Below are 25,000 nucleotides of genomic sequence, written 5' to 3'. Positions count from 1 at the left end.
ACTCATTAGAAACAGGCCAGTGTGAGTCTGTGCGGCAAAAGTGATTTACACTATGGGGCTGAAGTAATCGACAGTAGGTTTTCTGTTGGTGGCAATGTGTTTTCTGAAATCACGGATATGCATGAACAGGGGGGAGGGGGCACCTAGGGTGGTTTTTCTTCTGCCTCAAGCCTGCATCAAAACTCCACGAATGCCCCTTTTCCCTACTTCTGACTGGACGCTCATCCGTTCTTAATGATGGAGGCCTGACTGCAGTCTTCCACAAATCAAGGGAACTGGGCATGACTTGGCCGTGTTTCCTCCCACACCGCAGCAGGATGGAAGCAGCCTCCTCCCTCGGTGCTCAATCTCAGAGGGGTGTGTGTTTTCATTTCGTTACCCCATTCCAGTCCTCTTGAATCAGTGACCTTTGAAGAAGTGAACAAATGTCTGGAAAAATATCATTTCAGTGTATTAAAGGAAATTAAACGGGATAATGAATCTAACTAAGGCACAGTCCAAAATCTATAGCAGTTAGCTTTGCCCTGAGGAAGGGAGGACTTCCATTTTGGAAGAATTAATCAGCGCCTATAAAATAGGCCTTAAAGTTAACTGTTTCACAACACAAATGAGTTCATTTGATGGGTGAGATGCTGTCTTCCTTTCCTCTCCCTCCGGGAAGCTGAATATTAATAAAGAAGGGTAGGTTCACTGTCCGCCCCCCACCCCCGTCCTGACTAGCCTAATGCCCAGGCATTCCCTCAGCATATGGAATAAAATGCTGACCCAATTAATTTTGAATTCCAGCCAGCATCTGTGACTCCAAGGTGTCTCAACAGTGGGAAAGCCGCTAGAAAAACCAATAATATCATACAGTCCCCTTCCTGACTCATCGGATTGCCTGCCTAGCTCTTCTGCTCTCTCCCCTGACTGATGGGACACTAGGGGGTGTCTTGGCAAGGCCAGCACCCTCACCAGCCCCCACGGTCAGTCAGCTGCACCATGCCACGTATACCATGGCACGGGGGCCAAACCGGAAACCCCTCAGTCGTGCAGACACGTTAAGAATGGAGCTCATCCAGTGAGTCTCCTGTCAGCTGTGGAGATCCCGGATCACTTCAGAAAATGCAGAGGATATGTCACATCCATTTTATTTCTAATTAAAACAGATGGCAGATCTCCTCCCAGTAGTGAGTTTGCTCATGTACTGACATCTTCGACTAAACAGCCCTTCTCCTAAGCCCCTGGTGCACATGTATGTACACGTGTGTACGCAAAGACACGTACATGTCGGCATATATGCTACACACGCAAACACCATCAACCCTCTGAAATTCATTTTCTTTCTTTATTCAAAGTGTCCTCAAAACAATAAAAGATGACCTTTGGGAGATGGCGTGTACCCAAATCTAATCATTTCTGGGTTTTTCTTCTTCTGATCCAAGTGTTTATACTTTCTAGCGGCCTGATCTGTCATCCTGCCTAAGGCATGACCTGACTTTGCCCTGTGGTTTTTTTTTAATTGGCAAACAATAATATCGCAGCTCCCCCAACAAAAACCGGAAAACAGAAGGGAAGATAAATCTCCCAAAAAGTACTATCTTAATACCACAATGATGACCATGTGGGTTCATTTTCTTCCAGTACAATTTGGGAGACTGCTTTCTTTCACTTAACATGATTTCCTAAGTATTTTTCTATGATACTAAATAATCTTTATAATTATCATTTTAATGGCCACACTGGATGTATGTACACCATCATTTACTTAACCGTTTACCTATTGTTGGGTATTTAGTTGCTTCCATTTTTCACTCCTTTAAGCTGGAAAGAACATTTTTATATAAGCTATTAATTTAAAGCAGCACGCAGAGAGGACTCTCCATCACTAATCTAAAAATACAGCATTTATATATTTACAACTCACATTTGATTATACACTTTAATTGAAGGGTAATTAAGACATTTGCATTCAAACAGCTCGACACCAGCTCTCCCCAAGCCAGACGCACTCCACCATGACTCGCCAGATTCACCTCAAGACGGCACAGTCCAATGAATTCCAAAACACCATTTTCGTATGAAAAATAAACTTTATGAACTCCTGCTGCTTTGGAGCCAAGAGATTAACTCCAAGAACCAGAGCCCATGGCCCTCGGAGGTGACAAGGCCAAGGCGAGCTGTCCCCGAAAATGCCACTGTGGCTTCTGGAGGGGTCCAGCACTCCCAACAGCCCTCACTAAGTCTATGCCCAGGTGCTCTGCATAACCTGTACCCAGATACCTCGTGACAAACAGGCGAAGGAAATTGCTCAGACGAGTTCCAGCATTGGATGCCTTCTGACGTTCATTACAGGGCACAGCCTGCAGGCTACAGATTTCCCTGGGCAAGGGAGGGGTTCAGTGCCTGGGATTTAGAGGGATGCAGGGAGTGGCCCTTGAGCTGCGTGACTCCCAGCAAATTACAAAAAAAAAAAAAAAAAAAAATCTGGAGCCTCAATTTCTCGATCTGCAGCTTGAGGCTGGCAAGAGTGCCTCCCCTGTGAGGCTGTCCTGGGGGTCAAGGAGGAAAGCCAAGTGCAGCGCCAAGGACGCTGGCATTTGGTGAGGAACAGAAGTACGTATGGACTGCACGTTGACATCACACTGTAACATATGCACACTCATTTGCTGAATGAATGCGTGAAGGGATGATGGATGAATGAAGGGAGCCGGAAGGTTCGACTTGTGGGACCTCTTCTGTTAGAATACCCATTTCCTTTCATGACAAAACCATTTTCTTAATAATCACTACCAGCCCCCACCCTACCCCAATAAACAGTAAGTGAATACCCTGGAAAGGTATAACCATTTAATAGGAAAGTAATTCCTAATGTCCAGGAAAATTCCATTCTACAGTTTTAGAAAATGCCACCCAGCCACCAAAAGGAGCGCAGATCTCCATCTGAAGTCCAAATAAGTCAACTACAAGAATCCCTTGACGTCCTTATCAGTGGAATGAGGACAATTCACTTTCTACTACTTGAAAAACAAATTCACCAGCAGACTACCCTGAGGAAAAAAAATCCTCTAAGTATCACCATCATTTTTACTAATAAGAAAATGATTTTTATATACTTAGTAACTCCCTGTAAAACAGAGAAGAGCTTAGAATTGCTTTATTATTATTATTTTGCCACTGGCAATTAATTTTTCTGATTTGTTTTATTAGTTTGATGGTTGAGTCCAAGATTCAGAATATCTTTCCAAACCAGCAGACTGATGTAAGAAAATTATTTCAGTGCAGTTCCTGGCAAATCGCGATGATGAATAGCATGGTAGGACAAACTTATTCAGATGCACATTTTTCAGGAGTGGCAGGGAAAAGGCTGAAAAATTACTAGTAAATTGCTTTTTGTAAAAATGCTCTCCCTTTCAAATTTTCCTTGGTAGGAAGGTCTTCTGCAGAATGATGGCACAATATCGTCTGGCATAGCTGGACAACAAAGGCAGTTCGAGAATGATTATAAGAGACGAGAGTTAAGATTTAATTTTCTCATTATGCCCCCACGTCCCCCATACTCTCCCCACACCACGTCCTTTGTGTGCATCATTTTAACCTGTTGGGATAAGTGTCTGTAAAAGATATATATTATCTCTCCTTAGCAGGCATGTTCTATCTCACCCACTCTCCAGAATCTAGTCCTCCCAACACAGAGCCAAGAGATGATATGGCTCCGGTCTGTTCCTTTCCTTTCCTGGTCTCTCCAAAACTGCCCAGTGTTTCCAGTTCCAAATTACAAAGGCCTCCAGCTATCCTCAGCACCCAGGAAAGCTCTAAAAGCCAAAGAAGTCTGCTTCTCTGTCTTCTCCAGACTACCTACGAGAGCGACCATTGGGACTAATTATTTTGTCAGAGGACAGACACACAGCTGTACACAGTGGCATGAGGATGGGGCTCCCTCCTGGCTCAGCACAGAGCTGGGGCGTTTCCAGATCAGCCCTTCAGAACAGGCACCTTCCCGACCACCCATGCCCCCGGGTGCCTGGACATACCATCTATTCCTGGCCATTCGCTCTGCTCTCCTAGGCCTTCCCTTTCAGGGACACACTCCAGCCACCCAAGATGAAAGGTCTAGTGTGGTGGTTCTTCCCCATGGATGGCTATGCCCCTCCCCCGCCCCCATGGCCATCTGGCAATGTCTGGAGACATTTCTAGCTGGCACACTGGGAGGATGCTCCTTACATCTAGCAGGTAGAAGTTGGAATGCTGTTAAACATTTCTCCGTGCACAGGAGAGCAAACGGTCAGCCAGCCCAAAATGCCAGGAGTGCCAAGGCTGAGAAACCCTGGCCCTCTGACCTAAACCAAATTCTGCAGAGCTGATTGCTGTCCTCCAACAAGATTGCCCATTCATGGTCATGGCATTAAGTGATGAAATAATTCAGTTCTCTCTTAAGTCGTTTGTTCAGGAACTCTAGTGGAGACTTGCAAAGCGCCAGCACCATGCTGGCCTGTGATGAGAGGCCAGGTTAACAGGGTCCCTGGACTGCAGGGAGAGGAAGTTCTAGAACACACTCTCATATGGGGGCTCTGGGCTTCTCCCCACTTCTTTCCTTCACCGGACCACCATGCCCACTGGCCTGCAATCTTAACCCAGTAAGAACTAAGGATATGGGGAGGTGTCTTGCCTGTTTGTTGGACATCTGACATTATGAGAAACAGCATGAACTCAGGCATCAGGGAGATCAGGATCCTGCTTCTGCCTGTATGTCCTACTTGCTGTGTGATATTAACAAGTGACATCAGCTCTCTGAACCCCACTTTGCTCCTTCAAATGGGCTGCATGGCACTGAAGGTGTTAGGTATAGCCTTCACACATCAGCGGAGCTCCCGGTGGCCCACACACTCACTGACATCTGGAGTGGCCGCCACCAGTCACCCAGTTCCTTGTAGCAGTCCAGAGAAGTATTCCTGGAGGTTTCAGTCCTGGGTCCATGGGCTCCTCCCAGGACAGCCCAAAGGTCTGTCGACGGGTGGACTGGGCTGTGCAGCCTGGGACTGTTCCTGTTCAGCTAGCTCATGCCTGTGACCTTGCCTCTCTGGACAGGGAGCTCCAATGCCAGGCCCCTGCACACCCCAGTCCCTCCCATCTAACTATTTTCTTCTCAAACACTAACTCACAAGCAACATAACTATATTTTCTTCCTTTAAGTTCAGGCTGCAAGACAATTCTTCCACGTGCAATGAGCAGCTGTGAGTCTGCCTGATAAAGTGAAAGCATTTACCCCACTGGTATTCCCCAGAGGGGATCATCGGCCACCTGCACCTTTTTAGATGCATTTAATAATTCAGCCCAAGATGAATTTGCATGATTAACATAAAGCCTTGTGATTTTATTTTCTTTCAGGATTTAAATACTGAAACAACCACCATTGTTTTCATTTTCAGAGGTTGTGATCAAAACACAAAACTTGATTCTAGAATGAATAATTTCTTTAAAAAAAAGTATTTTCAAATACCACTCTCCATAGAATGCAAAGAAAAGAGTGATGGATGCAGGGAAACCCATGTTCTCTCTAGGGCTAGTGTTAACCCATTGGAAGCAAGCCACACCACAAAGAGTAATCCTTCCCAGTCCTCCCATCGAGCCGTATGCCCTGCTGTCCCATGACATCCGTAATGGCTAAGACAAATGCATTTATCTCAGTCCCTCATGCAGGGCTCTCCATATTTATCTGATCAGGACCTTGAATCACCAATAAGAAAACAGCAATTCTCTTGGATTCCAATAGTAGATTAATCACGTCATCCTCAAAAACTAGTAAAAACCCAAACCGAGTAAGATGCATTTGGAAAACCATCTGCCTATGAAGTGGGGACGTGTATGTGAAATGATAATTTGCAAAACGGAAGAGGCAGCGTCGTTGGGCTTCTTGATGAATATAGTAAAACAGGTTTGTCTAATGGGGAAACATGCATTACTATCAAAAGAAACGAGTGTATCCCACATGGAAAAGCAAGCAGGCTTTAATATCTGAGAAGCATTTCAAGCTGTGCCTACCAGCAATTCTCCGCCTGTCTGATTTTCCTTAACATAAAGGCCAACCTCACCTGTTTAAAAATAATTAGGAAGCAGGCAGTAGTAACGTTCGCTCGAAGTTTGTGCTGCCTGTGGGTTCGCATGTGTGTTTCTATTTCACTGACGCCTGTGTTGATGTTTCTGAACGCAGGAATCATGGTCAGTAAGGAAAGCGGCAAATGTGTACTCACGACATCAGAGAGTGAGGTGGAGCCTGCCGCCGGCCTGGCCCTGGAGATGAAGTATGCCCTGGATCCCAACCGGCAGATTAAAAAACGGAATAAAGCCCTCCAGGTGCGATTTAAGGATATCTGCGAGGCGCAGAATGAGCAGAGGGACACGCAGCTCTCGGCGGGACAGCCGGGCGAGAAGCGGGAGGCCAAGCCCGTGTCCTACAGGGCAGCCTACCGCAAGTACATGACTGTGCCCGCTCGGAGGTCCATCCCCAATGTCACCAAGAGCACAGGCGTGCAGACCTCGCCAGACCTGAAAAAGTGTTACCAGACCTTCCCTCTGGACCGCAAGAAAGGCAATCTCAAAAGCATCCCCCCCGGGGATGCCTTTAAAAGTCAAAACAATGGGTTTGCGGCGGATGCAAAGGAGAAGCTCGAGGAAGGACCCGGGGAGGAGGCCCGGCTGTGCGGTGCCGGCCGGGTGCACAGGACGGCAGCCTTGGTTTTCCACTCTGATGAACACATGAACGCGCTGGACCAGCCTGCCGGGGTCAACTGTGCAGAGCCATGCAGAAACCCTGACGTGCACAGCTGCCGAAATGAGCCTCTCCAAAACTCCGCCCGGCCTCCCTCCCAGGAGCCTGATTACCAGCTGCACGGAAAAGCAAAGCACGACAGGACGACACCGGACACCGAGGAAGCCGCTCTGTCGGCCCACGGGACCGTATTTAAAACCGAGGTGGCCACCGTTTATGCACCTGCCTCCAGCGCAAAGGCCCCCGAGGCTGCCTTGTCAAACTCTGCTGCCACAAGCGAGTGGCCCCTGTGCCCAGCGGCCGACCAGGAGCGGAGGAGAGCCTCGCGTCTCAATGCGCTCCAGGGCCCCCAGGGCCCCGAGGCGGCCTGCTCGCCCCCGATGCAGTGCCTGTTCCCCGAATGTAGCGAGCAGCCCCCACAGACTCGAGCCCCGCCGGGGGAGGAGAGCCAGCCTTGTCCCACGGCTGCCGCTGTGGGTGAAGAATGCCGACAAATCGTGCCTCACACGGAAGTCGTCGATCTGAAAGCACAGCTGCAGGTGATGGAGGACCTGATCAGCTCCAGCCAAGAAACCATCAAAGTGCTCTTGGGGGTCATTCAGGAGTTGGAGAAAGGAGAGGCCCATCGGGAAGGGTATGTATGCCCACGTTTCTCATGAAGCTGGGCGGGCTCACCACCCCCAGGGTCCCTCCGTAGCCTCCAATGACCAGATGCGTAGCAAGACTAATGCCAGCATTTCCGTGAACAGGTGATAGTCCGAGGGCAGCGCAAGCTCAGTGGGGTCCCAATTTACTTTATAAGGCTAGGCTTCACTGCATACTCGCCGTAAAGATTCACTTGGTGGTTGGCATTCATCTGCCTGGCCTGGAATTCAAGTCCTGTACCTCTCTTTTGAATGCATGAATTGATGGGTCTTAACTTTGTATGCCCTAGGACGAGAGGTTTAGGATATGAAGTATAATAGGTACGCCAGCCCAAAATACCTAAGTAAGAAACCACTCGCCTCTTAGGAATATTTCGGAAGAGAAAAGAAAGAACTGAAATGGCATTCTGCAAAGCAGATGCTGACTTGGTTATATTAAATCATTAGAATGACATAGATATTCAGGACTGTACAAGGTTTCGCACAATAGAGGATGTGTTTCTCTGTCCCGCCATGGAGCTCCTAGAAGCAATGCATACCCTCAGTCAAGCCCTCTCTGTGTGTGATTAGGAGACCGTACCTTTCCTCCCGAGGGTCTCATCTGTGGAGCTGGGCTACAGACGGAACATTTCCAGTCGGCAGCCAACACCGTCCAGCCTTGGTAACAGATTGCTAAACTGTGTTTCCCATCTTTTGAACTTAAAATTGTGCAGCAGCAAATTTAAAAGCAAATGACCTAATGGTAGGATGCTAGCCTTGAGCCCCTCAAGGGGGGCCTGGCAGTGTGCTTTGCTGAAACCAGGGTGCCAGGAGTACTCTAGTTCCAGGCTTCTCGAAACAGTGCACACGGCTTACTGGCCTTCGTCCTGACTGCCAGGTTTTCTGTTTTCCATTTCCCCTTGACACTGTCTGGGCTCCCTGCAGCAGCCCATGATCTGGAGGTGGGATCTGAGGGAGGGCCCTACTACCTCATGGGGTTAGTTCCCCACCCTGGGGGTCCTACCCCTGGTGAAGTGAGCTGGCAGCCAGTACGAAGGGAAGCCAAGAAATGCATCGTCAGGGCAGCAAACCATCGGTAAACAGAAGTTTCCTCAAGAGGACTTCTGTGGTTCAGTTATACGGTGTTTGCGTATTGCAGACAAGGGGGAGGAAACAGTCTCCACAGTCCAAGGCAGCCAGTGAGGCTTAGGCCCTGGCTCCAGAGGCAAGGTGCCCGCTGCGGGCTCTGGACCCTGGTTTCCGGCTTCTCCAGCATAGTGCAGGTGGCCCATCTACAAGAGGAGTTGATCCCCAATAACTCGACCCCCCCCCATACAGAGTATCGTTTCCAGTCAGTGGTGTTCAGCTGCTGGCCATCAGTGGTAACCTAACATTACAGAATGTTTTCAAAAGGCCTCTTTCAGTCTTGGGTGTACATTTCCATTTTCATCCCATTTCAGTCATTTGGACTTGAATACGTACACATCCCAGAACAACACACTCAGGTGGGTCTACAAGGGATTGGTCGATCAGGAGACCACAATCCCACAGAAGAATTAAAAGTCCAAACAGGGACCAAATCAGACTTTGATATAGCTTGTAGTGACTGAAATCAGACAGCAAAATAGGAAGACATCAACATTACTCGCTGGGGGAAAAAAAAAAGTCACTGAATGGTATAAAGCCAAACGCATATGCTAAATAAATGTGTATGCTCACCAGGGTAGGTGCCGAACTAAAACCCTGCCAAGGCTGAACACCCACGAACACCCCAGGAAAGGAGAACCATGTTGAGCTACAGGCTCCTTACACTATTTGAACAACTGTAGAGATTTGTTTTAAATGGGATCCTCTGAGTTCTCTGCAACCCTGCCAGGCGACACAGTGCTCCTGCACTTACTGAGACATCTTTAGGTGGGAATTCTGACTCCAAGGATGTGGGGCAAGGGCTACGCCCCTCTGTGCCCCACTGCTTCACGTGGAAGTGTGGGAGATCATCATTCATCCTACAGATGGAAGGAGAGGAGGACGCGGAGTGACCCTCCAATGTAGTCAGCCCAGTGCCAGGTGCATCTGAATGGGTTGAGATCTGCGGTGGCATGAGTATTGATTGGTCTGGCTGGTCAAAGATGCTGGGGTTTGGGGAACACTTAGCAGCCCCACATCTGAGTCCAGTGTGACGAATGTACCCTCCACACTCCCAGCACACAGGCTGCCATCAGTATTCTTCCTACAAGCCCTGAGCTGCTCGGTCCAGTGCAGTACCCACCAGCCACAGTGGCTAATGAAATTCAAATTCAGATTAATTACAGTTGCAAATTCAGTTCTTCAGTTGTACGGGCAATATCTCAGGTGCCCAAGAGCCAATGTGATGACTGGTCACTGCACAGGACACAGAGCATTGCTGTAGTCACAAGAAGTCCTTCAGCCTGGGCTCCCCAAGACGGGGCACAATGCCTGGCTCCTAACCGTGTCAGGACTGAGCACTAGAGATCAAGGCAAACGGTGAGCTGACTTTAAAATCAATCCCTAGTTCGGCTGCTGCCTGCTCCGGACAAGCTCGCTGCAGAGAGGCAGTCCCGTATCCACCATCCGTCCCGGAGCCTGCCTTCTCACCTCTGTTTCTGAACCCTCTGCACTCAGATCACAGTGAGTCAAGTAGTTTCAAACCCCGAGGCCACCCTAAAGGTGGCCCCTCTTGCCAATGCCCGAGGCCATTAATTTGGTCAAAGCTCCCATTTCCACCACTTTTCAATGTCAGGATGTGAGGGGATGTGAGCCTCGCAGGTGCGCAGAGAAGGGGCAAGCTCCTTTCCCGGGTGTCTGAGGCCAGCACAGAGCGGTGGGTGGAAGACAGGTGTGCTGGAACATCTTTATCAACTGGTTTGGTGGGGGGTGGATAGCATTTGCTGATTTCCATGGTGTAAATATTGCTACCATGGCCAATTTCAATCAGCTCACAAAATCCTGAAACTTGACCATTCTGCCCCTCCAAGAACCAGACCGTGCCCCTGATGGGCATGCCCCAGGATGGTCACTCTAAAGGAGGACTTACTTTATGTACCCCATCTGAGCCAGGGAATAAGGTGTTTCCCTTGCATCTCATGGCAAAAAAAAAAAAAAAAAAAACAGGAAAACTTACTCTACTTTCCACAGATTATTATATAGTCCTTATGTAACATGACAAAGAATTTCATGACCAAGTTAAAAAGATATGTACAGTTTTCCTTGGAAAATATTCTAGAGTTTAAAAAGTCATCAACAGTACAGAATGCTCAGAAGCTGGGTAAAATTTCTCTGCTCACCTTCTACCCTTAATTAAGCAAGGAGAACCTACTCTGTCAAGAATTTACCTGCATTGGGAGGGGACCCAGTGAGGACAGGCATCTTATGTGCATTGTGGAGCCCACAACTTTGAATCCCACTGACAGATTCTGCCTCTACACCCACATTGCACAGGGAGGCCATGGGCTTGCTCTGGTGTAGGATGTTAGAACAAAGCCAGGGAAGGCAATACTCTTTGCACTTGGCTAGGTTCCACGGGCCAACTTACATTTCTTGAAGTTCCTTTCACTAGTGAGTCTGGACAAACTGCATATTGAGTCTGTCAGACAAGCCTATTGAAAGAGTTGTTTTGTGCATGGGAATTCCGGGGTCACCAACCCCAACCACATTCAGGAGTTTCCAAATTATTTTTCATGCGATTCATTCATCTCATTTGCTTATGTCAATTTCAAAAAGGCCTTGGCAGAGTGTTTTCAGCTTAGGGAAGTTACTGAATCTCAGGGAGCTCCAATTTCATCGTATACAAAACAAGGCTACTAGAAGCTTAAAGACGATGTCTGCAAAGCTAGTCGCAGAAAGCAACACACAGTAGGCCTCAAGGAAAGGCCATGTCCTAATGTGAGCATTTCAGAGGAAGCATTCCATAAGGAGGTAGCTGTGCAAAAAGTATTCAAAATCATGCCTTTCGGGCCCTTGTAAAACATTTGGGCAGATCACTAACATTGCTCGTTTCATGCAGTGAGGGCAGCATTTGGTCACTGTGCTGGTATGAATGCCAGGAATGATCCTGCTTATTTCAGAGCTCTCAATATTATTCTTGCCTCTTCCCAGGAAGTTCAGGGTCACACAGGCTGCCTCAGTAGGCCACTAATGTAGTTGCTAAAGGCCAGCAAACCAGGCAAACGGGGCACTGAGTTTAAAAACCCAAGTACTTCTTATAACAGCCATAATTCCCCAGAACAGCCAGGGGCTGCTGGGCAGGAGACCCTCTGACCCACGGGCTGCAGGTCCAAAGTGCTCCCGGTGTGCACTCACCAGCAACTGCATGGGCACTTCGTGGGAAGATGGTTATTTACTTCTAAGACTGCACCCCAACACTCTGAATGTCTTCATGGGTTCCGTGGTTGGTGACAGCCTAATGAGACTCGGCCATTCAGAGAAGACCCGAAAACTACATGAGAAGCTTTAGTCGAGCTGTCATGCATGAGGGCAGGATCTGCTGTTGCCCAGAGTCAAGTAGGCTCTTTCACTGGTCACATCTCTCCCGGCGTCAGCTGGGTGTTACCTGCAGGCTTGGGTAATGAGAGTCAGGGAGAGAGCAGAACCCACGCCACTCTGGGCCGTCAAGTGTGAGGGATTGGCAGAGATGAAATCTGGAAGCCCGGAGGCTTTGCAGCTGTACTGAATCAGAGCAAATGTGAGACCATCACTTAAAAGAAGCAAAACCTCAACAACAAACCAGCCCAAGGACTCTAGCAGCTTACAGGGAGGGCTGTAAACCCAGTGACCCAGTCTCCCGTTCATCTGTGCTACGGCTCCCGGGGTCCTGTCCAGCCGCTTCAGCCTCACCGAAAAAGAGTATTTCTCTGTGACGTGAGGTCCAGGGCACACAGGGATAGCAAAGAAAAATAAGCCAATGGAACCCCCCCGAGATCAGGGGCCCTTTGAGGGCAGTGCTTACCATGGCTTTGAAGACAAAGGAGGTAGGAATAAAGACCTGAGGGCAGCAACAAGCTAATGTAAACCCAGTGTGGAATCCTATGTTGTTGGCCCAGCTTTGCTTTTCTTTTAATCACTAAAGCAAGGGGGCTGGCCATGCAGCGGGTGAAGGTATATGCAGATACATCCAGAGGGTGGGCGGAAATAATCAGGCTTTCAGGATCTATGGTTATTTGAAGACCTCAGCATCACCTTTCAACCTGGCAGATGTTGGCATGCTTTTGGGCCAGACAGTAAATGTGTTTGGATTTGAAGGCCACACCGTCTACGGTCAAACAATTCGGCTCTGCCACCATATCACGAACGCAGCCATAGACAGTATGTGCACAAATGAGGATACACAGCCAGGAGCTGGGTCTGGGCCACAGGCAGAGTGCGCCGACTTGTGCCACATGGTCGTGTAGAAAACCAGGTCAGTAGATGGGCGAGGGACGATCCCAGGTGCGTGACTGCCAGACTGACAGGCGTACAATTCACGCACTTGTTCAGAGGGCCTCTACCAAGAGTCTCCTGTGTGTTGAGCCCTGTGCCAGGCAAGGAGGGGATACAAGTCAGATGAGCTCAGGGCCCCACTCTGAAGCGTCCCCAGGTCACTGATGATCACTTGGTTCAAGCCTCCGCCTGACTGTTCATCCTCAGCCCATACAGCCTTCAGCATTCTGCCTGTGAACTCCATGCATGTTATTCATATCTGTGTAATTGGTATGTATGATACATACATGACAGCATGTCTTTAAAACATGAGAAAGGTCTCACTCTCCCACCAGCAGGAAGAGGTTATCACAGCACATAATTGTGCACCATGACTCGCTGTCACCTCGATACGCTATGTGGACAGAAAGGATACACTTGCTTTATCTTATGTCCCTGTATTGACAAATCACTCGGAATCAGGCACACTTCAGAAGGACCTGTCAGGGAAGGAGAAGTCTCTCCAAATTTTCCCTAATTATCTATGTCCAAACAGAATAAATACTGCATCACAATTAGAGAGGAAGCATAAGGGGACAATTGAAGTCACAAAGCAGAAAGACCCAACACGGAAACCCACATACCACTGTGGCGGCAGCCAGGGCACGAACACGGGAACCACAAAGGTCTGCACGTGAGATTCAGACTAGGAACATCCCAGAACCCCCCTCCAAAAGCTGAAGGAAAGGCTGGGCACAGTAAGGCATGTCCATCTCAGTGTGATCAGGCACCCTCTGGAGGGATGCTTGGCTTGTTCTGGCCAACACCCACCCACTGACTGAGATGGACGTCTTCCACCTGGTTAGCTGGAGGGCCCCGATTCGAAGAGGGCAGGTGGGTGGTGTTCGTGGCTCTGCAAACACCCCTCGTGGGTCTCCTCTGGAAGGAATGCCGTGTGCTACCTTCCCGGGCGGCTGGCATGATGCATCACAAAAACGCAAGGCACTGTGCGCCGCAAAGGGAAAGCAGCACCCGGCATGGAGACCAGGAGCAAAAAGGTCCTTATTCCCCGCCAAAGGCACTCCTGCCCCTCGGCGCTCCCTATCTGAACAGGAGAAAAGTGTCAGCACTTCATTTTCTAATCTTCTTGATAAATCAGTTTCGGTATCTCTGCACATCTGTCGTCACCCAAACATTCCAGCCAGCCGACTGAGGTCTGTCTCCCGCTCACTCCGTTTTACCGTTTTCTGGGAATGAGATCCAGGAGGGGAGCCAAGTGGAAAGACCCGGGCTCTGCAGTTAGCCAGACCTGAGTTGGCAACTTTGCTCTGCCCCTCTCTCCCTTAGCTGTGCTTAGGCATGGTTATTAACCTCTCTGAACTTCAGCTTCTTCCTTTATAAAAGGGAGCTAAGAATACCTGCCCGTGGGCTTCTCAAATACAGAGGACAAGGCTCTCAATCCAGGGCTGTGTTTGCCCTCAGTAGAAGTTACCTCCTTCCAAGTTACTTTGTTACTGAGAAGCAGCCTTCCAAGTGCTCAAGTGGGGGAGGTTAAGCAAGGGGCAAGCCTCAACACTTTCAAGCGGGATTTTCCTGCTTTATGATACAGGCTGGTTTCTTTCTGAAGGTTAGGAGGGAGGGAGGATTACAAAGGGAGACATCAGCTGTGTTCGTTTTCAGAGACATGCACAGGCCATGCGGATCTGGCGTCATGGCCAAGGCGGGGTGCGGAGTTGGGAAACACAGGTCGGTCCCAGCTCATCTCCCAGCTACCTGTTCCCCTATGAAAGGACAGTCCAGATGAGTCAGGGGACCTCAGAGCTCCTTTCTGCTCTAAGAACAAATCCTCCAGAGAGGCCTAACAACATCATCATTTCAGCCACTGCCTTACCTAAAAATTGACAGAGAGAGAGAAAGAATAAAGCAACAGAGCCCTCTCTACGGACGTCCTTCAATAAATGCATCCAGGGATCCCACTGTCGTATTTTCTTGTCTCCTGACACTTTACTTTTTATCTCTTCAGCTGCTACACATGCTCGAATTGGCTTCTGTCCTTTTTGGGTGCCATCCTTTGAACAGATTTCAGAAACACCTTTCCGTTTTCCTTTTCTGTTGCAACTAATGGCTTTTATATACTTGTGATCAAATATTCAAGTTTAAAGTCTCCAGTATAAGTTATGTTTTATGATTTTGCGATGGAAGCATAGATCATGTACTCTCCAGCATTCTCTTCACTTAATGCACAGGGCCGTGGTCTTCTCTCTTTTCATATTTATAGAACTTTGTAAACACTTTTTTTTAAGTTCTTGAAAAATAATTAAGCCTTTCCATCCTTAATATGAAAAATGAAGCAAATATATTTGTAAGAATATAAAACACATTCCAAATTCTTGCTTTGGGCTTCATGTAGGTATCACACATACTTGAAAATGTAATTTAAATAATCTTCCTGTGCAGAATGCCAAAATGGATTTCACATACCTCCCCGGCCTCTTAAGTTCGTAGGTGAATAAATGCCTCACCACAGAGTTACTAGGCAATCCAGACGCTCCATTTGCAGATAAAATTCAAGGCATGACATGAACATTTATGGATTTGTATCCCAGAATTCGGGTGTTTTTTTTTTTTTTAAAGAGATGAAATGCAAGTTCTAGTTTTCAAAACTTTTTAAAATCTGATACAAATCCTGCTAGGCTATGCAAAAACGGCTTGAGCTCTGTAGCCCATTGGATCTGTGGAAGAGTTCAGGGAAGTGGGCACAACACCCATGAAGTACATCCATTTTGAGCACCTGCAACATGCAAGCATTCTGCGTCGTTTCACTGAATCCTCAAAATAACACTGAAGGTAGGAATTATCTGCACCAGAAAACTACAGCCTGGCTATGCTCGGTGACGTCCCCAAGGTCAGAAGGCGGTGAGAGATGGCAAAGGCAGACATTACATCTAGATCTCTGTCAGGCCCGAGCACTCGCCATCTCATCCTCTGAAAATGGCAAAGCTGCTATATCCACACAGAATTAAAAAGCAGGCTTTTGTTGCTACTGCAAATCCGGATTCTTCCTCTAACTTGAAGGGACTAAGAGGCTCTCATGCCCAGAGCTGGTGAGATTTTTGCAAACTTATGTTCTGGAGAAAGCAGAAAACACCTTTTAAAGGGATCCCAGTACTAAGGCATGCATTTAAGGTTTCATAATCAGTAAGAGGAATGTCCTCTGTGAGGTAATTAAAAAAAAAAAAAAAATCAAAGCCACTGATCTTGAAGTCCAGGGACCTGAGTGCCAAGCACAAAATCTATCCATAGGCAACCTTCCTGGGAAGAACTCGTCAAAGCCTTCAGGTACCATCTGTCACGTCAGAGGCTCAGCACATGCCCTCCTGGCTCTACCTTCCTCAAATGTACGTCTAAATTCATGTGAACCACAAGTTGGAGGAAAGTTTTCAATGCAACAAAAATAAGCATGTGTGGATTCTAAAGGCCGGATCTGAAAGGACATTTATGAGAATCGAGGTCCTAGGCACCAAAAATGGACTAAATTTTTTCTCTCGACATCTCATTGGTTACGGCACTAGACTATCGCCCCAGATAAAAGTCTCACAATTGGACATCAAGAATCTTACAAATGATGACACCAAAAGTTAAAGATTTTAATCTTCAACTGCAAGATCTCTGAAGCGATTGTTTAAAGAAAACCAACACAAGGTCAGACTTTTGAAACAAAGCACGGAAGCTTCACAAAGAGTAAGTTCTGATTCAAAATTAACTAAACTGCTCTAAAAAAAAAAATATATATATATATATATATATATCTCAAAAGAAACTGTAAATCAAACATGAAGGGCTCTGTGGATATTTATGACCAGTACTAGCAAATGCACATTAATGCTTTCAAATTAAAACCTCTGGAAGTCAGACTCTGTGGAAGAGAACGAGTACGGCAGAAACATGGCAAGCCACAGAAAGCTCTCCTTTAGTACAACGTACCCAGATCCCTATTCTCATTCTAGCTCGGTAGCCACTACCACCATAATTCATTTTCATTAATTTTCAATAAATTAGAGCTTGAGCTTTATCTGTCTTCCAGGAAAACAAGTTAATCAATTCAGCCTCAGCTCAGCCCTAAAAAGTTATTGTCCTTATTAATAGCTACTCCTGGTGCCCTTTGGGGTGAGGGACTTGTCATCACGGTTACCATTTTGCAACTTAGGACTGTAGAAAGAAAATGCAAGCTTTGCCCTGTTTGTAACATAACCAGGCAGTCCACGCACGAAATTAATAATTACTATCTTCCCCAGTTCTTACCTATGATGATTTTATGTTATGGAAATATGATGATAAAACTCTAAAGAGAGAAGACCTGCCCTGATAATACAGTGTTTATCTCTGTGTCTGTCTCTGTCCAAGTCTACATGTATTTCTGACAGTAATAATAATGGATATGCAATAATAATAATCATATATTCCTGTTTCTTCATCAAGCATGGCTCTGTGTGAAGGTAAGTGAGCAGGGAGATGAGGCAGAGCCTTAGGGAGATGCAGGGAGGCACTGCTGGAGGTGAGGCAGAGGGCTGAGAGAGAAGCAAGAGACACCAGCTAGCTCCCAGAGACCCCTGCCTACTTGAAGCATCACACCAGCTGCCATGTGCCTCCAATGGCCACCATTTTGTTTCCCTTTAGAATGAAAACAAGCATTGCAAGCTTCCTTAAAAGCCAGAGCCTCCTGAGAATTATAGGGTTACCACATTTGGGGAGCTACTAGGCTAATAAAATTTAATTTGTCAATACCATATAAAGAAAACACCTGCATTCATTACTAATCAGGTGTTTGTTTCTCACTGAAACTCGTTCGCCAGGACTGCTTCTGAGATCAAGAAATGACATCTCCCAGGGATGAGGAGGGGGCTGGTTGAGGTATAGGCTGGGCCACTTATTTTAATATCTGGGTGTGGGAAGCAGATGACTGACCTTTTCTACTTGTTGGGGAAATTTAAGATGGGATCATGTTAATACTTTGAGACATGTTCTCACCTGATCCAGCTGGAAACATCACAAAGCTGACTGTCCTATTTTCATTTCAGAAGCACAGGGTATGATGTCAGTTAACCCAGCAGGATACTCAGACACATTCTTTATTCATTCATTCATTCATTCATTTATTCACTTATTCCCTCATTTTCTCATTCATTATTCAAAAAATATTTCTTGAGCATCCACTTTACTTCACGCCCCAATGCAAGCACTGAACGTTCATCAGGGAACAGACAGAAAAAAAATCTCTGCCCTCATGGTGCTGACATTGTCAGGGGGGAGAGAGACTGAAAGCAAAATAGTAACTAAAATGTATGGCACGTTCCATCTGATAAGTGTTGTGGAAAGGTTGAAAGCAGAGAAGGAGGTATGGCACTTTCTATGAGTCACAAAAGAAACAGGTATTTATGATGGACACCTCAAGCCCTGCTCCACGGAAAGTGCTTGTGAGCTCAGTGCCAGGACTGGGAAGATAAATCTGTGGCCACCAAGATGCTCTCAGCCACGTGAGACAAAAACACCTCATCACATCATCAGCATCCACCGAAAAACGGCTCCAAGAAAGCCACAAGCAGGGTGCTGGGAACCTGCCAGCATATGCGGAGCTGCCTATGAGGGAACAGAACATCTGGGCCAGAACAAGGGTGTGCGTTTGAATGAGCACTGAAACTGTCCCCAGCAACAGTTCTACATCTCTACTCGGTCAGCATAGAAGCAGCTCCTTCATATTGGAAACATATGTCCTCTAGATGTTCAGTGTCTTGAAGGTAAGGACTATGTTTTATTCACCCAAGCAACTGCCCCCCAGGAAAAGGCCAAGCACCACGCTGGTGCTGAGGAAGCACTTGATGAGCTGTGACCATGCAAACAGGCTGAAGGCCAGCTAGTGGTCTGGGCTCATCTACGGCCAAACCCTTTAAGGTCTCTTAACTAGAAGACGAAGCAGAAATAACCAGGATTAGGTTACTAGGATGTGTTTACTAAGATGACATGGGGCTTGCATGGGAAGATAGTTCTTCAAGGATCAACATCTCCATTCCTGGCCCTGGGAGAACAGGCTATGGACAACTTTGAGAACTTTACCCTGTGGAATTTAAGAAACAAAACAGAGGATCATAAGGGAAGAGAGGAAAAAATAAAACAAGACAAAATCAGAGAAGAAGACAAACCATAAGAGACTCTTAATCATAGGAAACAAACTGAGGGTTGCTGGAGGGGAGGTGGATGAAGGGATGGGGTAATTGGGCGATGGACATTAAGGAGGGCACGTGATGGAATGAGCACTGGGTGTTACATAATACTGATGAATCACTGACCTCTACCTCTGAAACTAATAATACATTATATGTTAATTAATTTTAAAAAGATCAACTTATACATATTTATTAACTTAAAAATGTTTATAAATACTTATTCACTGTAATTTTGATTAACGGAAAAAACATTTCATCAGTTAAAAGTACAGAAAGGCAATATTTGTATATAAATAAATACCCCTATTTAAAAAATAAAAGGTATTTCAGAGCAGCAAGAAGGAAGGGAGGGAGGGAGGGAAAGAGAGAGAGAGAGAGAGAGGGAAAGGAAAGGAAAGGAAAGAAATTAAGGTTAAGACAAACAGGAAGAAGAACGAACTACCTCAACCTATGAATGGGTTATGCTATAAAACATCATTTCTAAGTAATCTGACCACAACACACTTTCCAACAAGCCGAAATTATACATGGTGTTGGGGTTCCCAGGCTCCAGTTTTTTTTCCGCTGTACTGCAACTCAACTAGAGAGTGCTACAAAATCTAATCATGAGCTTGGTAATAGGATATCCCTTCTCCGTTCTAACGTGAAACTACAAAAATAGATCTCCCTGAGGGGAGTCAGCCAGGACAACTCTATTTTCTACACGAGGGATATTTGGAATATACACATTCATATTCAGGAGGATCACATGAGTGTGGGTGGAAAAGAAGAGTTTGATGTACTTCAATGTCAACGAGACCTCTTTTCTCCAAAAGAAGCCCTAGGTGAACAGAGGAAACCAATAGTATAATGAGATTGGCCTTATTTAATATCTACAGGCAAGAGGAGAGAAACCAGGGTTATATAATAACTAATGACTGCTGGTTCAAATTCTCAAAACAAGTAATTTGTTGATTATGCCATATTCAAGATACTGAACAGAGAGCATGGACATGAGTTTTTCTGAGTTTTATTTAAATCAGGTTAAGAGCTGCTAAATTTCACTGGAACTGAGATCAATCCAACCCTCATAGATCTAATGAATCAAAGTTACCTTCCCAATCAATTTAGTTATTTGTCTTCCATTCATCATTCCACGTAGCCACAAACGTTTATTGCCACCTCTCCTGTGACTGGCATGCAGGCTGTTGACTGAGCAAACAGGAAACTATGAAGGGTACCAAGACAAGACCGAATGGCAGACGCTGTGGCAGAGGAAAGGTACTGGGAGCTGCCCAAAGGCACGTGGGGCGCAGCTGAATGGGCCACTCCTACAGAACCTAAGAAGGCTTCCAACCAGTCAGCCCTCTTAGACAGCCTGAAGGCAGGGGGAAACAGGAGTGCCACAAAGAGTGGGGGTCACTTATTTTGCATTCTTTAAAACACCACCTCACTTTCTAAAAGACATAAAATGCTTAGCCACCTGGGAATCCCAGGCCACTGATGAACACAGGACTGCACAGCCTAACATAGCAAGCCGGCCACTGGCTAACAGACGGCTCCTCTCAGCTTCTGGGGAAATGGGAACAGGTCATACCATTGCTAGTGGAAGCCAGCACTGCCTTCTATTGATCAACGGATGACCTTGGGAGTTTGTTAGGAAAATGGACTTTGTGTTCTTTTAACACACTTAAATAGGATGCTCCCCCGATTCTGGCGCTGAATAGCTTAGATGCAAATCACAGATACAGTTGAGTTTACACAGATATACAGGGAAAGTCTAAATTCACTTTTACTATGGAACAGCTAATATGATGAAGTAACTGCGCTTCCAGGGTATAATCTGGCAAATTCCTAGTGAGAACTCAGCCTTAGGAATAAGCCAAACCCACTGCCAGGGGTGGTCTTAAAACATAGTAGGGGGTTACTGAAAACAGCTGCCTTTGACTACTTTTTGAAGTTTAGTTTCTCCCAACAATAGTTGTGGTATCACTTTATGCCTCTAATTAAAGTCACTTTGAGACTATTAAGTGAAAAAGCCCTTTAAGATGCTGACATAAGTGATGGCTCAGTTATCATGAAGGGATAGCTGGAGCACAAACCTGGGCTAGAATGTGGTAGAGAAAACACTTCTTGGCACCCAATGAGAAAGCCGAAAGAACAAGAAGGATCAAAATAAGAATAAATTAAACAAGTGCATAAAATTATCACCGAAGAGTAGAAATCGTGCCATTTTCTTTTCTACATCACCCTCTCTAGCTAAGGGCCTAATACATACCTTTGAGTTAAGTCAAAGCGACCAATCCAATACCCTATGTGATGTACGTGTCTTGAAGACAACAATTAAAGGATCATACCCTGGGTTTAGCATCACCTAAGACGCCATCTGCCTGCATGCCAGAAATTCTGAACTTGCTGAAAATCACCATGCCATTTAAAAGACCAGCAATTCAGCAACAGAGTCTCGTGTACTGTGTGCCAACTCGGAGTTCCAGGAGACAGGCCCACACCACGCTGCATGCTAACACACTTGTGACATTAGTTGCGAGGAGAATGCTTTTCTCAAGTCAAAAACCATCCACAGTCACCCAGGAATGAAAGAAGAAAATTTTTGATTGGAAAATTAAGATCATATGGAGAAAACTGTGTTGTGGTATGTGGCAGGAGGAACAGCATAGAGTCAATCCAATAATCCAGTGCTAGTAATTACTACTAAATATCATAGGATTATTTTCTACTTGCCAACCATTCTTCTCTGAGATGCTTAGGACTTTGTTGGACTTTGCTTCTGGTAAGAGACACAGTGAGAGGCATTTTTTTTTCCCCATTCCTGACCTTTTAACCAAACAATTAATTTTGGGGGCAGGGGGTGTTGGGAGGGGGTCAGAGTTGTTTGTCCTACCTCTCAGGTTTCATCTTTAAGGTCTCAGAGACACTGAGCAGCTTGGGTATGTGGCCAGGAAGAAAGGTTTCAGTGACCTTTCTATGACATTTCTCAGCACCCTTTCCTACCACCTAGGGCTCTGCTATCTTAGATCTCTCTGTGATGCATTCTCGAGAAAGCAGATGCTGTCTGTCACTGCCAGCCCAGGACAACACGGCTCAGGCTGACACCGGCAGCCATCCCTCCTCCAGCATCCCCATGGCTTTGTTATAAAAGCTGCCACACAGGCTCTGCCATGGGCCTTACCTTGTTTGTTGCTGTTGCTGTTGATTCTATTTTCCATTACCTCTTGTTGTTGATCTGCAACAGGAATGACCAAAGACTTGCAAACCCCAAATTCATCACCATTTTCCTCCTTTTTATATAAGCATACAAAAGTATATATTTGAAAATGATAACTAAAAATTGGAGATTACTGAAGAAGCCTGAGGTAGCTGGAGAAACTGGTGAACTGAATCCAGAGTTAAACTCGAGAATTCTAGGCCACTCCAGAAAGGAGGCCCCAGTGCTGTGTTTGAATGGGGGTGCCCCAAATAGAATTCCACATTGTCTTCTATAAAGGACACTCATCTTGTTTTCTGTAAAGCAGAGCAAAGTCTTGTAAAGAAATCCACAAAGCAGAAGTGGAAATGGCTCTACACCTGGACCCCACCAGAACTACATTGTAAAATTCACTTGTCCACATCCCTCTGCTTTAACAAATCTGGAGCAACCCTTCCCTCCTCCATGTGTTTTCATGATGTCCATGCTCTTTACATCCCTAATCACCTCATGACTCATACCTAGTCTCCTTTAGCTTTCAGCGAAGCCCTCCAAGACCATTAAGTGTCAAAAGGGCATCAAGCGAGGAGAGGTTCCAGATTCTGGAATCATTCCTCAGTTAGAATTGTGCTCTGGAGAGATGGGGGCAAGAGAGTCAAGGGAACAGAAGAGAAGAAGTTCTGGACAACGCGGCACTCTGGTGCTGTCCTTGGTGCTGAATGTTAGGTTCTCTCCAAGTTTTGTACATTGCTAAGACCAGAAAATACTGGCAAATGGCAAATAACTGCAGTGGACAATAGTGAGTGCAACAAAGATCACTGTATTAAAAAAATCCTTATTTACAGTGAGCATGCTTATCACAAGGGTACAAAGGGGTTCCTACTGGGAAAAAAGTGGGGACCAGAGCTTTTCACAATGTATACTTTTCGTTTGCTTTTTGTACTTGGTTGGAATTTTTTCATTAGATTTGTCTATTACTGAACTTCAATATGAGAACCAAAAGAGTGTATTATTTGGTCACATTACTATTAACCAAATACTCAGTGTACTGGGCACTGTGACAGGCACAGGATTATAAACCCATATAAGGTATAACTCCTCAAAACAAAAGGAAAGAGAGCTTTATGAAGATAGCAATTAACTTTCAAGATGGAAAACTTAGTAATTTTTTTTTTAACATTCTTCCTCTGCGGCTTTTACATCAATAATCTAAGCTCTCTCTTCTCTAAACTTAAAATTGCACAAGATCTCTAGCCCTCCTGTCACTGGAGAAGCATCTGCTCCAGCAGTCCAAAGAGTCTGGATTGCTTCTCTTCACAGCAATGGTGATCTAGAAAGATAATCATCTCAAGTACTGGTTTTATGACTTGCTTCCAAGTGAGAAGGAAAAATTAGGGAAATTCCATAACAGCACTTTGTGTTCCCTGTCCTATAGAAAGAATTTATGTGTTTCATCTATATTTAGAGAACACATTCATTTAGATGATGTAACACAATTATTAATGTGACCATAAAATTATCAGTGAAGCCAAACTCTACAGCTTGAAAGCTACAAGACAATTAGATGGATTATCAAAGCAATAAGCACAATGGATTACATAGTTTAAGCCCTCTACTGAAAACACCTTCATGCTTAATAAAATTTTTGCAGGCATACCTTGATTGACATTAGCTGCTGGAGGCAGCCTGTGACTTAACTGCATGATACAAGGGCAACACTTTAAATTTTATCCACAAATTAATTTCTCATTGACCTCTACTTCTATAAACTGCCTTTATGGACTCCAAACACTTGAATCCTTTCAACAAAATAAAGGTCCTTAAAAAAAAAACAACCTTAGAAACATACTGAGGGGTCTCCAAGAAAAGTTCATGGCAATGAGATCCTGAAAATACTTCTCAGACATGGTGGAAACAGGACTGACCACCTGTTTTTCTTCTAAATTAGCTAAAAACCAATGACCACAAATATGTCTCCATATAAAGTAGGCATGATGACTCATTTGCTTCTTACAAGTAGACATCAGCCAAACCATACTATATCTCAGTGAATCAGGTTGTGTTGTAAATAAAAGAAGCAAGAGAAAAGAAACTAGATGAAAGTGATATTGGAGGCATGGGTGAGAGTAAGTCAAGAAGTGTTTTCCACGTCACTGTTTAATCCAAAAATAAGAAAAAGTCTAGAATGGCTTTTCATTAAATTTAAAATAATGTCCACCAAAGTGTTTCCTATTTTACATGATCTGATCTCATCTCCTCCCCAACTCCTGTATGCAACATGTGTTCTAGCCACACCGGTCTTTTTCTTCCTGTCATGCAAACATGCCAACATCATTCCCACTGTAGGATGTTCACATGTGACAGTCCCCCTGCTTGCACCACTCAACCCTGGATCTTCAGATGACTCATTTCTTTTTCTTATTATCATCGAGGTCCCACTTCAGGATCTGTGTCCTCAGTGTGCTAGCTAAAGCCACCTCTTCACAACCTTTCCTTAACACGCGTCATCAGAACTCAGCCATGCATCCATCTATCCATCCATCCATGTGTTTATGTATTCCTTGCCTGCCTCTGCCACTCTACCGCAAGCTCTGGGAGGACTGTCTTATCCAAAAATGTCTCTCGGTAGCCAAATAATGCCCAACATTTAACAGGCACTTAGTAACTATTTGCTTACTGACTGTAATAGTGTAAAAAAAAAAAAAGTGTGTGCTTTTTAGAAGGGGATAAGAATAGAGTCTTTTCAGAAAATGCTTTTAAAAAGCAATTTCTAACTGAAAAATGCCAACATCCTGGAAGAGAGCCCTCT

General features: G+C 45.6%; 2 protein-coding genes across 8 annotated transcripts in view; one reads left to right on the top strand and one right to left on the bottom strand.

Moving 5' to 3' along the window:
* The window catches only part of DOCK1 (dedicator of cytokinesis 1), a 495,128-nt gene that overhangs the window by 252,985 nt on the left and 217,143 nt on the right, over positions 1 to 25,000 (bottom strand). The window lies entirely within an intron of this gene.
* Positions 1 to 25,000, top strand: part of INSYN2A (inhibitory synaptic factor 2A) — a 58,362-nt gene that overhangs the window by 12,785 nt on the left and 20,577 nt on the right. For 2 of the 3 annotated variants that reach the window (XM_027591589.2, XM_027591588.2), the window contains exon 2: positions 6,191 to 7,382. In XM_027591589.2, the coding sequence (XP_027447390.1) occupies positions 6,196 to 7,382 (1,187 nt within the window). In that variant the 5' untranslated portion in view covers positions 6,191 to 6,195. Of the gene's footprint in view, positions 1 to 6,180; positions 7,383 to 25,000 lie in introns of those variants that run through there. The other variant, XM_027591587.2, reaches the window with a different exon arrangement.

This window comes from Zalophus californianus, chromosome 15 (assembly GCF_009762305.2).
Source record: "Zalophus californianus isolate mZalCal1 chromosome 15, mZalCal1.pri.v2, whole genome shotgun sequence".
NCBI lineage: Eukaryota > Metazoa > Chordata > Mammalia > Carnivora > Otariidae > Zalophus > Zalophus californianus.
Note: the sequence above shows the minus strand (reverse complement) of the source record. Positions and strands in the feature narration are given on the sequence as shown.